This window comes from Galleria mellonella, unplaced genomic scaffold, assembly GCF_026898425.1.
Source record: "Galleria mellonella isolate WM207_F2 unplaced genomic scaffold, CSIRO_AGI_GalMel_v1 utg800, whole genome shotgun sequence".
NCBI classification, from domain to species: domain Eukaryota; kingdom Metazoa; phylum Arthropoda; class Insecta; order Lepidoptera; family Pyralidae; genus Galleria; species Galleria mellonella.
The window spans coordinates 665,496-680,856 of NW_026442158.1; the positions used below are offsets into that span (position 1 = coordinate 665,496).

At 35.4% G+C, this 15,361-nt stretch overlaps 1 protein-coding gene across 4 annotated transcripts in view; it reads left to right on the forward strand.

Moving 5' to 3' along the window:
• Positions 1-8,997, forward strand: part of LOC113518499 (kinesin-like protein KIF13B) — a 179,620-nt gene extending 170,623 nt beyond the window's left edge. For 3 of the 4 annotated variants that reach the window (XM_052901813.1, XM_052901815.1, XM_052901816.1), the window contains 8 exons: positions 409-542; positions 1,232-1,358; positions 1,638-2,090; positions 2,659-2,813; positions 3,299-3,446; positions 4,183-4,350; positions 4,839-4,994; positions 5,373-8,997. In XM_052901813.1, the coding sequence (XP_052757773.1) occupies positions 409-542; positions 1,232-1,358; positions 1,638-2,090; positions 2,659-2,813; positions 3,299-3,446; positions 4,183-4,350; positions 4,839-4,994; positions 5,373-5,455 (1,424 nt within the window). In that variant the 3' untranslated portion in view covers positions 5,456-8,997. The remainder of the gene's footprint in view (positions 1-408; positions 543-1,231; positions 1,359-1,637; positions 2,091-2,658; positions 2,814-3,298; positions 3,447-4,182; positions 4,351-4,838; positions 4,995-5,372) is intronic. The other variant, XM_052901814.1, reaches the window with a different exon arrangement.
• The last annotated feature ends 6,364 nt before the right edge of the window (positions 8,998-15,361 follow it).

A 15,361-nucleotide genomic window follows, 5' to 3' on the forward strand; every position in this document is an offset into this window, starting at 1 on the left:
AATATAAATTTTTATTCTTACCAAGACAGTGTTTAAAACGAAATATCTATTTACATAGAAGGACAAAGATATAAGAGAAGCGATAATACGCCCAAAATTACGTAATCGAATTTCGCTGTGTTTATAAATAAAACTGGTAGTTTTCAGTGACAATCTTAACAAAATAAGCAATTATTTTAAAATATTATGTGTGGAAATATACCCATCGAAATTTGGTTCGAATAATTTTGGCAAATGTCTTGTTACAGATCCTGTAATTATTCATCTTATACGAAATAAATCTGAATTATATTTATATTTCTTTCTATTTTATTTTAAATAAATCTATACTAAAATTTTATTATTGTACTGATCTTTTTTACAATAAATTTTTAACCTTCTGTTCATGTCGTACGTGGTATATTGCAGCGTCCCCAGCGAGTGGTAAGCTCGGCCTACGTATGACTACACTACACGAAGAGCCCGGCCGGCGGAACGATGACGATTCCCACTCGGAGCCCGAGTCGGCACCAGCGGATGAGCTCACTACGCCGCGATCACATGTATGTATAATTGCTTAAATAATTACCAAGTGGCGTATTCGAATTTTAATTCAATTTATAATTATTTGAATTGATACCATTATTGGCCATTAACTGCCCACTGCTGAACATAGGTCTTCCCCCATAAAGGAGGTTTTGCCAGTAGTTGCCACGTTTGACAGGCGGGTTGGTAACCCTAGAGATATTTTAAGAGGGTCGCTGCTGCCCATATTTCTATTATTAAGGTTTTTTAGTTGCCTCTTACGACACCAACAGGTAAGAGCGTAGTAACCCATTCTATGCCAGGACCACACGACGGATTAATATTGCTGGAAATATTCTGATTTAATAGTTACGGTTTTTTTTTATATAGCACTAAACCTGCCCAATCGATTTTAAATAGCGGGTATCAATAACAGGATTCTAGATGAGGATGAGATGTAGCTAACTGGTCCATAGTGACGAGTTAACTACAAAATTTCCAAAGGAAAACCGCGTGAAGGTCAACTTGACTTGGGTATATATTTTTAGCATTACTAATAATTTTACTAATAATCCCCTCCTCCATTAATTTCAGGTACGATTATAGCATAATACATTATTTATAATCATGAATATGACTATAAATTATCTAGTACCCACTCATGTACATCATTTAGTTTGAGGCTAGATGGCGTTGTGTAATATTTATTATATAATTACTATTTCAGCGTACACGAAGCAGAGCGACGTCACGAGGTTTTCTACCTACTTCGAAGACGCTCGACTCACTTCACGAGCTCGCATGTGAGCGAGTGCCCAATAAAAACTCGCCCTCAATATCATCCAGTGGTTATGGTGAGTTATATTTATTGTTTATATCTTAATAGCTTAGTTTAATGCGCACACGCATTGAAAATGAACAGAAAAAATGTCCAGTTACAGCACAGTTTTTGGCCTGATGGATAGTTAGAAGCAGAAGCAGAAGCTCATCACTCGAATTGCTCCTCAACCAGTTTTGTTTGAAATGTTACTATGTTGCTGTCTTGTTCTATCTTATTCACGTGGTAGTGAAAATGTCTCTATCGATAGATTTGTTTGCCACTTTCACGGGTGCTGATTTTTATATTTTTGTAGGATCTCAGGCAGTGTCATCAACAAACCTCACAAACGACGATACACTCTCGATCCGGAGCATGTCCGTAGACGATACGCCGGACTTCGACAAAGCCATGGACTACACGCACCTCAGCAGAACGAAGAACTCGATGGCGGGCCTCAGGAATGAGATCACCGAATTACGGAACGACATAACCGAATTGAAAAACGAGATAGTCGAATCTAAGAACGAGTTGGATGAACCGTCATACGAGAAAGCAAAGACCCCGGTCCTCACACCCGGATCGAGGAATAGGATTAATCCGTTCCTAAGGGACTGTGAGCAGGCGGAGGAGGCCAGCGAACGCAAGGAACAGATGTTGGACCCCCTCGGCGCGATTCCAGTGGAGAGTCACGCTGTCAAGTCTAGTCAGAACAAGAGCGTCGACGCTACGCAGTTTAATGGAGAGACCATGCATGACACTTCTTTCGGTAAGTTGGTCTGTCCTTAAGTATTTATTGTTTGGTCATGGTCATTGGTCACATATCTATGAGACAGAATAATAAGTGACAATACCAACAAAGCATGCTGTGTTTCCCTTTAAATGATTGTACACTATGTAAATAGATAGTAATCTTATTATAAAATTTTATCAGTGGAACAATTGTTGGGAGACTAAATAAAGATAAAATAAAATAAAGCCAAAAAAATATACCTTTATTTTTTTTGCTTATTTCGCTTTCAAACATTAGGAAAAATAAATGACATAGGATTGAATATTAACTGTGGAAGCAAATTAATAGTTAACTATATAATATAAACTTTTCTACTATCTATATTTATCTTCAATGGATATTTACCAATGTACCTTTTTTTTTTCAAAACATTCGGCTTTCCATAATAAAGGTAACACTTTTTTATTAGTGATTTTGCTTTTTATCTTTTGTTTTTGTATGTAAATAACAACTAAATAATCAATCGCCGTTGTTAAAAATATCATTTGTTCGAACTAAAGTATATTAGTATGAATATATAAAAGAATGTAACACTATATACCAGGTGAGGCCGAAGTGGAATCAGTAAGCTCTGAGCACTCGAGTCACGAGCAGTCGAGTGCGGAGCGTAGTCGCGAAGCGTCCTCTGTTGGCGAAAGCGATTCCGCCTCTCCCGGGCCTGACCACTCTGTCGTTAAGACACAGCTGCCTGCTGGAAAGGTGAGTTGGTCGATTATTTTCTATCTATAAAATAAAAGAAAAAATATACTCCAAACAACAAGCAAAATTGTTGGGGCACAGGCAATTTTGTAACTTCAAAAATATTAGGAATAAGATTTTTGAAATTAACAGTTAATCTGCAACAATAAAACATATCAACTTTTTTACTATGTTTGTGAATAGGGATGCCAGATTATATGTAAACTGTGTATATGTAAACATTTGATATTAATGTTTAAACCGTGTGTACGTTATATATATTTATATTACATACAATAGTTCACAATTAAAATTTAAAAAATGTACCTAATCTGGGAAATATTAATTTCTTTAACTTGCAACACTGAAATAAGGCGCGCTTTGTTTTGAGAAAAAAAAATACTAAACGTCACGTTGACTCACAGGAACTTTTCCGTTTTTCTCAATCGACGCTCCACCCATATCCGTTTGTATAGTGATAAGTAAGTGAGAAGCGCTGTCGGCAGGTGGTGCGGCGGCGGGCGGGCGGCGGCGCGGCGGCACGAGCGGCTGCGCGTGCGTCGCTGCCGGCGACGCGGCCGCGCCCGGACCACGCGCCCGCCGAGCGGCAGCTGCGCGATACGCCCGCCTCCTCCAGCGAACGCATCGCTGATGGTCAATTACATTTTCTTTTGTTTCATTCATTCAATATTTAACAAATTTCTAATTACTATGTATAGAGTCATAAACTATATGCGTGCAGTGCAGTAACGAAATTGTTTATTTAGAACTTTCATAATTCCTAACTTAGCATTGCACTTTTTTTCTTAAATTATTTTATTTCTTATTTTTATCTTAATTCCTATATTTGTAGTTACTATATAAGATCATTTTTATTTTTTAATTTAGTCAGTTCTAAGTCAGTTGAAATATATGTATCAATTTCGTCGTCTCAATTCGACCGCAATATTGTACATGTATAAAAAAAATAAGCCACGCTTGTTGTAACGTTCTATTTGTCAGATTTGTCTTACCTGATTGATTTTGGTTCCATTTTAAGTCTTCTTATTTTTATTAATGGCAGAGTTTTTTTTGCCGGTGTAAAATTTCTGGTATTAATTGTTCACTGCTGCCCACAGACCTTCTCCATAGATTGTCGTAAAGAATGATTTTCACCCTTCTGTATTGACTGGCTACTTGCGATACAGTTTAAGCTCTTCACCTCGTTTACTGATGTGAATGGTGGGGACCGTCCCATACTGCTTTTTCTTATACACAGACGACACACGTAAAACTTTCTAAGCCATTTCCGCTTCAATTTATTTTTTCATATATAAAACACCGTAAAGTTACTTTTCAAATTATAAAGTTGATTTAGAGTCTTAAATCCAATGTGCATTACCATGAACAGAGTCGGGGTCAGATGGCGGTCGCAGCGGCGGCGCAGTGCCAGAGTGGTTGTGCGTGGGCGAGAGTGTGCAGCTGCGGCTGAGCAGCAGCACCGGCGTGGTCGCGTACGTGGGGCCCACGCACTTCGCCGCCGGCACCTGGGTCGGCGTCGCACTCGACGCACCCACTGGTAAGAGAGATAGGAGTGCGTGGGAGAGCGTGGTCGTACGTGGACGTGCGTGGTCGTACGTGGACGTACGTGGACGTGCATGAGTGAGCGTTCAGCTACGGCTGAGCAGGATTGCACGCAAGCATGGTATTCACGACGCGCCAACTGGTAATTTTACTGTATAATAAAATTGTAAATGGACGATGTCTATACATAGAAGATATTATGTGGATGTGGATGCAGGTTACTTAGGTCTGTTCCTTATAACAGTCGAAATGGTCGAATGGTAATCCTGTCTTTACGATTGGTATATGCTAAAAGGATATCAGTGGGGAATGTTAGGTGAGGATGGACTGAAGTTAGTAGGCCATTCATGATAAATTCACCACGAATTAGACAGTAGCACCTGAAAGTTGTTTTTGGTATTTTTGAGTAAGAAACATCGTCCAATGGGTCAGGGGTAGATTTTTATATGCTTTTTCTAAGACAGTCTATGGGATATTGTTCAGGCAAGAACGACGGATCTGTGGGAGGCACGCGATACTTCACGTGTAACGCACGGCATGGCATCTTCGTGCGTGCTGATAAGCTAACGCCTGACCGTCGCGGCCGCAGTGCGCGGGCATACCGCGATGCAGAGCTCAAGCGAGCCGCCAACGGTAATGGTAAATTTGAAACACATTGCTATTTATTAAACGCAAGTAGTATGGCAACTATAGAATTATTAAAAGCAATAAAAAAACTAAAAAAATCGATGAAAACTAAAATGTTTAAGGATCATGGTTAAAAATAAAATCCACTATAAATCGAATAGCAAACGTGAGCGAAGTCGATATGCACATATTTGCATTATATCCACAGTAGTGTAACAATTTTCTTGTTTCGTTTTATGATTGCATTGCCAGTCTGTCAGTACGCGAGCATGTTATGCTATGCTTATATTTAGGGTCTTCTAGCTATATTTATTACACTCAATTTATTACCGACTAAAGTCTAAAGTAATATGTGTAACAAAAAAAACCACTACATGTTTTTATTTGCAGGTGATGGATTACAAAACCTACACAGATCAAGAAGTCGCGGCGAGAGCATAAACGCCATTGGTACCAAAACTAGGAGCAAATAAACTAATCTTACCTTTACCTTTAGTTCGCTCGGTACGCCAACGTATCTACTGTAGGTACTTTATATAGATTGGCATACACCGTTCAAGTACTGTCAACCCATCACATGGTCCCGTTTCTGCGGACGAGGCCAGCTATGTATCGGACCGAATTTATATAAACGTCCACATGTTTTCGTGCGACTTGTATAGTGAACATGTTTTTTGTTGCAGTCGTATTACGCGTATGGTGCTTTATATGTATCGTAGGTGTTCAGTTCGTCTATTAAATTGCCACATGGGTAAAGCAATATAATTATGCCTTTGTTAATTAATTCCAAGTACATTTTTTAAGGCCGGGGCTATTGTTGAGGGAAATCAGTATGTCTCCGTTTTATTGACACGAGCAATAAAATGACGATGACATCGAATACGTTTCCGTACGTTCGCTAATGTTAGAGGTACGTTTTAATTAATCATTATTTTATACTTAAGTATTTAATTTTTACGTAAAGATTGACTACAATATAACGTGTAAATATATTTGGAATTTGTGATCATTAATTTTATCATTTCATTTCGATGTAAATATGTGATTTATAATTTGTGTTGTGTGTGTATTATTAATTATTTAATTTAATGATTTAGAACCAATGAAATTTATGTGATCGACCATGATAAGATTCGATGGATTATTTGTATAGAAATTTTTTACTGTATAGTTTGTGGTATAGATTATACTATCGTAAATTATTTATCTATTTTAACTATTTGACTGTGCTTTTTGTCTGTGGAGACCAGAATAGATTTACATTTCCCATGTGGAATATGAAGTCTGTAGATCACGATTTTTCGTTTCACACTGCACTAATAAATATTTTGTAATAATAATTTTCAACCCTAAATATACGTAACCTAATGGCGACTTCCGATTGCTCAGAAAAAAATTGTGTTCTATACACATTAGCCAGATTGAATGTGATAACCTTTCTTGCCACAGGTTTATATTTTTATTTGTGCCGCTTTTGTCTTTCATAAACTCAATTAGAAATTTACGAAATCGTCCAACGTTACATCTTCGTCCTTTATAAGACTTGTACTTAGTACACTAAATCATTTGACGGATCAACCGATACCCATAAGTCATTCTATATGGCGCAAGCGACACGCGTATACGGTATATGTACATAAAACTTGGTGTTTGAGACGCTTTAGTTTCACTAAGCAGTTATTTCGATTTCCAATATCTTTAACACAGTCCGCTATATTGGATTGTGCAAAAGCATACCGCTTGTCGCTTGTCGCTTGCGCCATAAGCTAACAATTAGGTTGTGTCCGTGATTAAAATTTTATGTAAAAATGATATTGTAGTGATATCAGCGCAATGTAAATTACATTTGACTATTAAATTGTCCTCGATTTATCTCCATCCACTTGCGAACAATAATCGACGATCTCTTTGTGTATTAGCGAAATGACGTCTATTGTTTACAATGTTTTATTAATATGAAAATTGTGGTAGTTATTTGAAATATTGACTAAGTTTTGGTAAAAATATCAATCCCTAGCGGTGTAGTACGCGTGTTATCGTTAAAATAATGAGATGTCCACAGTAAAGTATAGGCTATAGCTCACCTAATGTATATTCCATCCTTTTAGTAAAGTAATCGTTCATAAGTACATTAAACAAGTACACAAATAGAGTAAATGCCTCGTTATCTATTAGTATTTGTAAGTTCCACTTTCAGCGTTCATTATAGCCCGCCACTTGCCTCCATTCCTGTAAACATATGTATATTAACATTTAAAATGTAAGTACGTACTAACTTAAATGAAAAAGTTATCAAAAATATTAAATCAGCTAATAACTTATATGCACTCGAGAATTAAATGCCAATTTAGAGGTCGCGGCTACACTGAAATCGATTCGGCCAGTGTCAGGAAGTTGAAACCTCCTTTTGAGAAAATAGTTTCCGTTTAGTATAGCTGTATATCTGAACGTCTTTGCTTTCCTTTACTAGTACGCTTGTATTGGTGTACCACGTGTACGGAGTCTATTGTAGTGCGGCCGTGGCCATAGTTCATAAACGTTGACTGACGTCATATTTGTCACACGTACATAGTTTATCACGATTTGTCATCTTAATCGAATGCTTATTAGACTGTTGTACTTAATACATTCCATTTTTCTATACATTTATTGTACTAGCAGATTTTTCAGTAGTTATATACATCTGTGAACTGAACTGATAGTCAGTTGAAACTATGAGTAGTTTTGAACGGGATTAATTTTGCATTTTACGATTTTTAACTTTGAATATTAATGTATAGACCAGTATATAAATAAATCTATCTGGGCCCTAACTAGGACAGCTCAATGTGTAGTCGAAGTTAAAATCTAAAAGAAATATTGAATAAAATATTTTCAAATATAGTAGGATGTCTTTGAAACTCTCGATGTGCTTATGTCCAGTAGTTTTATTTTGGTAGAACATGGGCAATGGGTATAAAATCCGCAAGTACGAAATGTTAGGTGGTCATGTGAGTACGGGTGGCGCGCGCGGCAGGTATGTAATATGACTAGATGAATTAGGCTAATCACCTTAAGCTGTCCACAAATGTTATGATTTGGTAAATGATCAATAGAGTTGATTGACGGCTTGCAACTGTCAGTTTTGGGATTAGGGACACACTATTTCATAATTTTAGTTACAAGTCGTGTAACGCTTGTAACTGTAACTGAAAGGGTACAACCCTAATCACGAAACTGTCTCTTTCAAATGGTTTCAAATGGGAATCGTTGTCATCTACAGGGTTACACAATCAAGTCCTAGTTTGCTATTATTGGATGTATCAATCGGCTTTATTTATTGTAAGCCAAATCGTGACTTTCATAGACAGGTGCCTCTCTAGATAAATGGCAGACTAATCCGATGGATACGTTTTCGCTACCTCATGCATGTGATAAAACGAAACGAGTACTTACGGCGTTTTGTTCTTTACATTTCACATACGTGTGACATCGTAAACTATTAATAGATTAGTTTGCCATGTCTTTAGGATGGCTGTATACGCAGCGCCTCGTAGGTCCTAATTTAATTTAATAGAAACTAAGCTGACCATGTGCTGTGCTTTTGTTTTAAATAAATAGTTTTTAGGTAAATGAAATTATTGTTTTATTATTATTTTACAATCATGTAGATGTTTTGTATTTATTGCAGTCAATTGAAACAAACATGAGCTTTTACGATGTTAATGTAATTAGTTCGAGGTGACGCATGGGTCGTTATAGAATAGAAAAAGGATACTTAAGTTGCCAGTGGACAGTGTAAAATAAATATACCTAGATCACAAATCACATGTATTTTAATTCTTTTAATTGTAAGCGAAATATAATAGGCAGCTACTTGGTAGCGTTAGATGGTTGCATCTTCATTATAAACATACATAAAGAGATTTTTAATATTTAATTACAAAAATAGTTCACTATTAGTGGAAATATTTTTGCCAAGTAGCAAACTCGAGTCAACCATCGCTGTCATTATCAATAAATGTATTATAAATTATTATGTTTGTTTTTATTCCTTCTCTCCGTAGCTATAAATAGTGCATGATTTAGAGTAGACATGTATATTATTGACGGTTATAATATCATATTTCACTAGGTGGTTGGGTTTTATTTAGATATTGGATTTACTAATTTCAAGCTCGAGATAGATTTTTATTCGATGAACATATAAAAAGATAATTTTAAATTCTCTCCTAACTCTCCCCCAATCAACGTCGTTTTTTGGTTGCTTTATGCTATCAATAACAGAGGTCTTGCTGTATCAAATCGCAGCTCAAGTTTACACCAGTGTTTGCAAATAAAAGAAATAACAGGTCTAGCTTACCCTTATTAATGTAAGGTATATTTTGATAATGACATTCACATGGTTTCGTTTGGAATAATGACGGGCCAACTGACCTGATTTTATTCTCACAATATTATTATTCACTGGTGCCCCGCCAGTGTATGTCTATAGGTGGGATTACCATATCATTTTCATCCTTTAAAAAAGTCACTAACTCAATATGAACTTATTAATTTATTATATGAAGTGTAATAAAGGTAAACGATGGACAATCTTTAGCATAGATTTTTGTTTAATAGAATACATATTGCACGTTATAATATACACATGTATATCCATGTAATTTCATGAATAACACAACATTTTCGTTCTTCGTAGACCAAAACCCTCGTCTCACATCTTCAAGTGATTGCTAAATTTGATTATTTGATTAAAATTATTTTGTTTAATTCGGCTATCATTAGCATGTGTGTGACTACCAACACTCGAAAATTGACCACCACTATTACTACTAGAATGAGTATGAAATGTTTTCACCATTTCATTTCTGTATCACAAAACGTGCGTGAACGAAATAGCAGTCGGACATTGATGGCTAATATGGAAAGTTGTGGAACTTCTGGTATTAATAGTGGCAGTAAATTTTTAAGTGTTGGCAGTCACAATCAAACTAATGGTAGTGGAATTAAACAAAATAATTTTAATCAAAATATGGACTTCTGCAAAATAACGTCTAGTAAAATAATAATAATAATAAGTTTGAATCATCTATTAAAAATAGATGAGTCAAGTAGCATGCATGCCGCATGCTATATCAAATATTATCAAATACGGTTTGAAATGATCTATTAATATACCTGTCATGGATGGAGATACGCAATTTGGCTATATAACAATAATATTGGATCTTTTTTTACAGCCAAAAAGAAATCGTACAAAATGTGATATTATATTTTTATCGCGAATATATTGGAAAATTTTCTATTTATTTACATACCTGTATACAATACAATTGTAGAGACTACAATGTTGAAATTTATAAATATTACAATATATACATACCTACCTTTACGTTATTGTATCATTTATTGTCTACATACCTACATATCTACATTGTATATATATATATATATATATATATATATATATATATATATATATATATATATATATATATATATATATATATATATATATATATATACACATACATAATCTATAACAATTAATTATATTAATTTAATTTACTTTCATTATATTTAAAATATGACCAGAGGGAGACTGTACAAAAGTCGATTGCTTGGGTACCTCTGTCCCATTCGTGTTTCAACCGTGAAGCAGTTGTGTTTGCATGGCTGTGTTTCGGTTTGAAGAGTGGGATATGGCGTGAATTTACTGGGTACAGAGGAATAACAACTGAGTCCTCAGAAATGGCAACGCATGGGGGTATCATGGGCGAAACAGTATGTGTATGTACTGTTATGTCCATGCTACTGTTCATGTCTATAGGCGACGGTTACCACTTTCACCAGGTGGGCCGTCAGCTTGTTTGCCATTCTAGGTTGTATAAAAAAAATTTTGACAACCAAGTGATGTGATTTTCTTAAGAGATATAGACTGAGACCCTACTAATATTTTAAATATGAAAATTTGTAAAGATGTTTGTTACTCAGTCATGCTGAATGGGTTTAAATGAAATTTAGTACACGGATAGGTTGTTTTAATTTAACATATAAGATACTTTATATATTCGTTCACGTGAGCAAAGCCGGGGGAAGTATCTAGTTCTTTGTAACGTGACGCCTATTGCCACTTTCTATTATAGCTGGCCACCGACGGGAGTTTACAGTAGCATATAAAGCGGTTTCAAAAATGTTTCCTTCCACGAACGCTCAGGTTATACAATGAATCGGTTTCTCCGAGAGACTACACCGTGGAGTTCTTCAAAAAAGGGTTAAAAAGTTTTCTTCAGGGTCGGCAACGCGCGCGTAATGCTCCTGGTATTGCAGGCATTCGTAGGCTACGGTAACCGCTTACCATCAGGTGGGCGGTATGCTTGTTTCCCACCTCAGTGGTATAAAAACTAAAACACAAGAACCCGATTGCTGCATCCGGATCCGCACAAGACGAGTCATGTAAAACTACTATTTAAAATTAGATGGTGATAATTTACTTTCAATCACAATTCTAACGTGAGTTTAAATGTGGCAGAAAAACTATGAATTCAAAAATTTTATAACCTCATTGAAATTGAAAAATTGTTATTAACTTATTATGTAAGGTAGGTACGAGTACATTGAAGAAAATCAAGCCCTTGTAGAAAGGGTGGCGGAGGTGGCGGAGGGACGCATTAAGCAAGGCAAGGTGCTGCGAGTGAATGTTTCAATATTAGTCATTGGTACCTACTTTTTAGAACATTATTGAATACTTAGTAAACGATCTAGTTACGCATAGCGATTCTACGTAATTATACCCCATAAAGGGGGTTTTGAAGGTAGTTGCCGCGCTTGGCAGGTGGCCTGGCAACCGCAGATAGACATTTGGTTATCTTTTAACAGGAACGCTGCTGGCTATCCCTTGATTATTAAGTTCCATTAGACGATTTTTACGACACCCACGTGAAAGAAAGGGTGGCCCATTCTGTGCCGGTACTAAACGTCAAGATCCAGATACTGAGTCTCTAATCTCGATATTTCGATAATTGACGCACGTATGCATGCATTGTATTAAATATATCGTATTTTATAATATTTGTACCAGAATATTACATTAGATGTTGACTGGATCCGGCTCGAAGGACTGTAATTCTCTAATATATTATTATAATGTTACAATAAAATGAAAGATAGGTAGCTACATAAAGTTAATGTTGTTAACGTAATGAATGTCACGAAGATGGTAATAAAAAAAATCAATAATCTTCGGTCGGTACGCGCGTGCAGTTCCCTAAGTGTACCGCAACCAATGATCCGCAACCTGAATCTTGTTGGCGCATGAACTATAGCCACAATAGTATTTTATTTATGTTTAATGATAAATAGATTATTCCACTATAGAGATACACGTATTAATGCATCCAGTTACGACCAATGATGGAAAAGGACTTTTTAAATTGAATCTGATCTCAGTACTTACTTTTAGTTACGCATTTATAATACATTGTGTCTCCTGGTACACAGTTATAAACAAAACTTAGTTTTTAATTTATATTTCTATTTAGTTAATGAACATCTGATTGTATTTGATACAGAAATGCCTTTTTTATGCAACTTTTAATGGCAAACTAGCAGATGACCTACTTGCTAGAAAGTGGTATACTGTATTCCTTCATACGTAGTCATTCCTGAATGTATTTTTTGCGGAAAGATCTGGGTTGTTTATAAACAAAAATCTATTTGTATATGTGTATTTATAGGTAGTTATTCTTTGAGCGCATTCGCTGTAAATAGCTAAACCTAGTACTGAAACTGCTCATATTTTATTCGTATTACTAGCTTACCATTTATATTCCTAGGTATTGTTGATTAAAATCTTTCAGTCAGGTAAATTAGAAATCTGAGAGAATGAAAATGGATGTTTTTATTACTTGTTGTCATTCAATTTTATAGAAAGAAACTCTAAATATTCCGTTAGAAGTCGTAAATATATTTGAATCACGAGTTGGGTAGGTACCTCCCCCGATTACATAACCTACCGTATGTACATACTTTTGTGCTAGTGTCTAACAATAAATATTATAAATATGATAATATTAGAAATAATTAGATGATAGATATTTTTATATGTTTTATTTTCTGGTTTTAAAGACTTGTATTAAAAAATAATGTATTTTTGATGGAGTTCTCTGGTCACGCTATCTTACAAAATGTGGATATATTCATAGCTTCTAATACAAATATTTTACGGTAAAAGAAAACTATAAAAATGCTTTTTCCATTTTAACATTGTCCGAAAAATGCTAATACAAACAAAAATATGAAACTAGGAAAATGGCGTAGGATTTATTTATTTATTTATTACATCCACTGGGTGAGCCTTACAGTCTTCCAATACGCTCACCCAGGAAAGCATGAGTACAATAACATATAAAAAGGAATATTACACAAAAATATTAAACAAAAAATAATATGAAAAGATTTAACTGAAACAAAAAACGTCTGAACACAAATACTCTGTGATCACTCGACGAAACTCCAGCAAGTTGGAGGCAAATACATCCAATTGCGGATACTGGCTCAAAATATCATTGAGAAACTTCAATGCAAGAGATAGGGGAGCCTGTTTAGCGAACTCTGTTCTTCGTAATGGAACATCGAATAAGTGCCGTCGACCAACAGGTCCTGGGACAAATTTCCCAGGAATCAACCACGAAGAATCGGGCTTAACTTTTTCATGATGCTTAGTAAGCAAAACAAGTTGACATTCCGTCTGATGGAAAGTGTTAATCATCGCCTACCTATACGAGACTCTTCATCTCTATATATATATCACAAGTATGAAGATATTGCACCTCTCAGGCGTCGTTATTCTTGAAAACTATGGAATTATGACGATAGCTTAGGACCGTTCTTTTAAGCTATCTATGGAGTATATGGGGTGACCTATAATCAATCAACAATGGACAAATAATGGCTGATAATCATATCATATAAGCATCGGATGGAATTATGCCTCTATCATGTGATGATGATGGAACGGAACGTATCATGTAATTTCACCACCATATTTCTATCATATACTTGTACCCTTTACTAACAATCCCCGTCCCACATTACCAGAGGTATTATCGAGCAGCGGTTTCAGACGTTATTAATGGGTTGCAATGTTAACGTTATATTATTAGATTTAGAGTTGAAATAACAAAACACATTACTCGCTACCTCTCATGAAACAGTACGGCTCTTCTGTGGGAGACAGGTGACCTTATTCGCGACGTCGCGCGAGTGTCATCTGCCTTCGGGCGGCGTGGGGCGGTGCGGCGCTCGCCTGGTACGCATCGTGCTTACTTACCGTCTAGAAGTTGGTACCGTTGGAATAACAAATTGGATATTTTTTATTTATATCATACAACTTATAATATTGGATCGTGTAAATAGTTGTTAAATAGGCTATAGGTATATGTGTTAATTGTTCATAAAGAAGGAAAAATAACTTCTACGCGCTTCTAATTTGATACATTTCTCACAACGATTCAATTGACCCACCTTCACTTATTACCCCTCAATGTTGTACAGCCAGCACAAATCTGTATTTATCGGATATGGAGCGGGATTATATCTATAAAAATATCTGTAAATGTATCACTTCATATTTACATTTTTAATATCACGCGAAATTATTGAAATCCCAGTTATAATAATCATTGAAAATTATTTATTTATTTCACAATAACTTAAATATATAAGCATTCGTGTGTATGAGATATGAATATATATATACATACTATATCTCAATTAAGCTAAATGAATATTGTTAACGTCGGTTGAGTTATGGCTATATGGTGAAATACGTATGAAGGCATACCGCATGATATATTGTCCTCAGGAATGGTAACATATAATATGATCATCTCAGTGTATTAATTGACATCCGTGTAGTGTTGTTATGTTCATAAGTGACGTTTATTACTTTACGTCATAGATTCCCAAACTATTTTGGGCAAGTGGCCTCTTTTCCAAAATGAACTAATTTCTTGAGTTAATCTAATGAGACCCTTATTACAATTTACTTTAAAATCTTATTTGTATTGTTTTCCTATTTATACAAAATATTTATCAATTTTAAAATTTGCTGTTGGTTAAATGAGTAAACTTGGCATCATTTTCTCATCAAAATTTAACAAAATTAAAAAACAAAGACAGAATTCAGTAAATATCGAGTGTAATTAACAATTACTAATACAAATTACGTTACATTTGATATACTGTATAATATATAGCATCTTGAAAGTTTAAATAACAACTTGTGTTAATTAATAGGTGTCGATTTTTAGACCTTGTCGACCTCCAAAACCTCGAAAAACCAAGTTCTCGTTTATATAGACCCTTGGGAAACCAATTTCCACTCTAAGGCGATA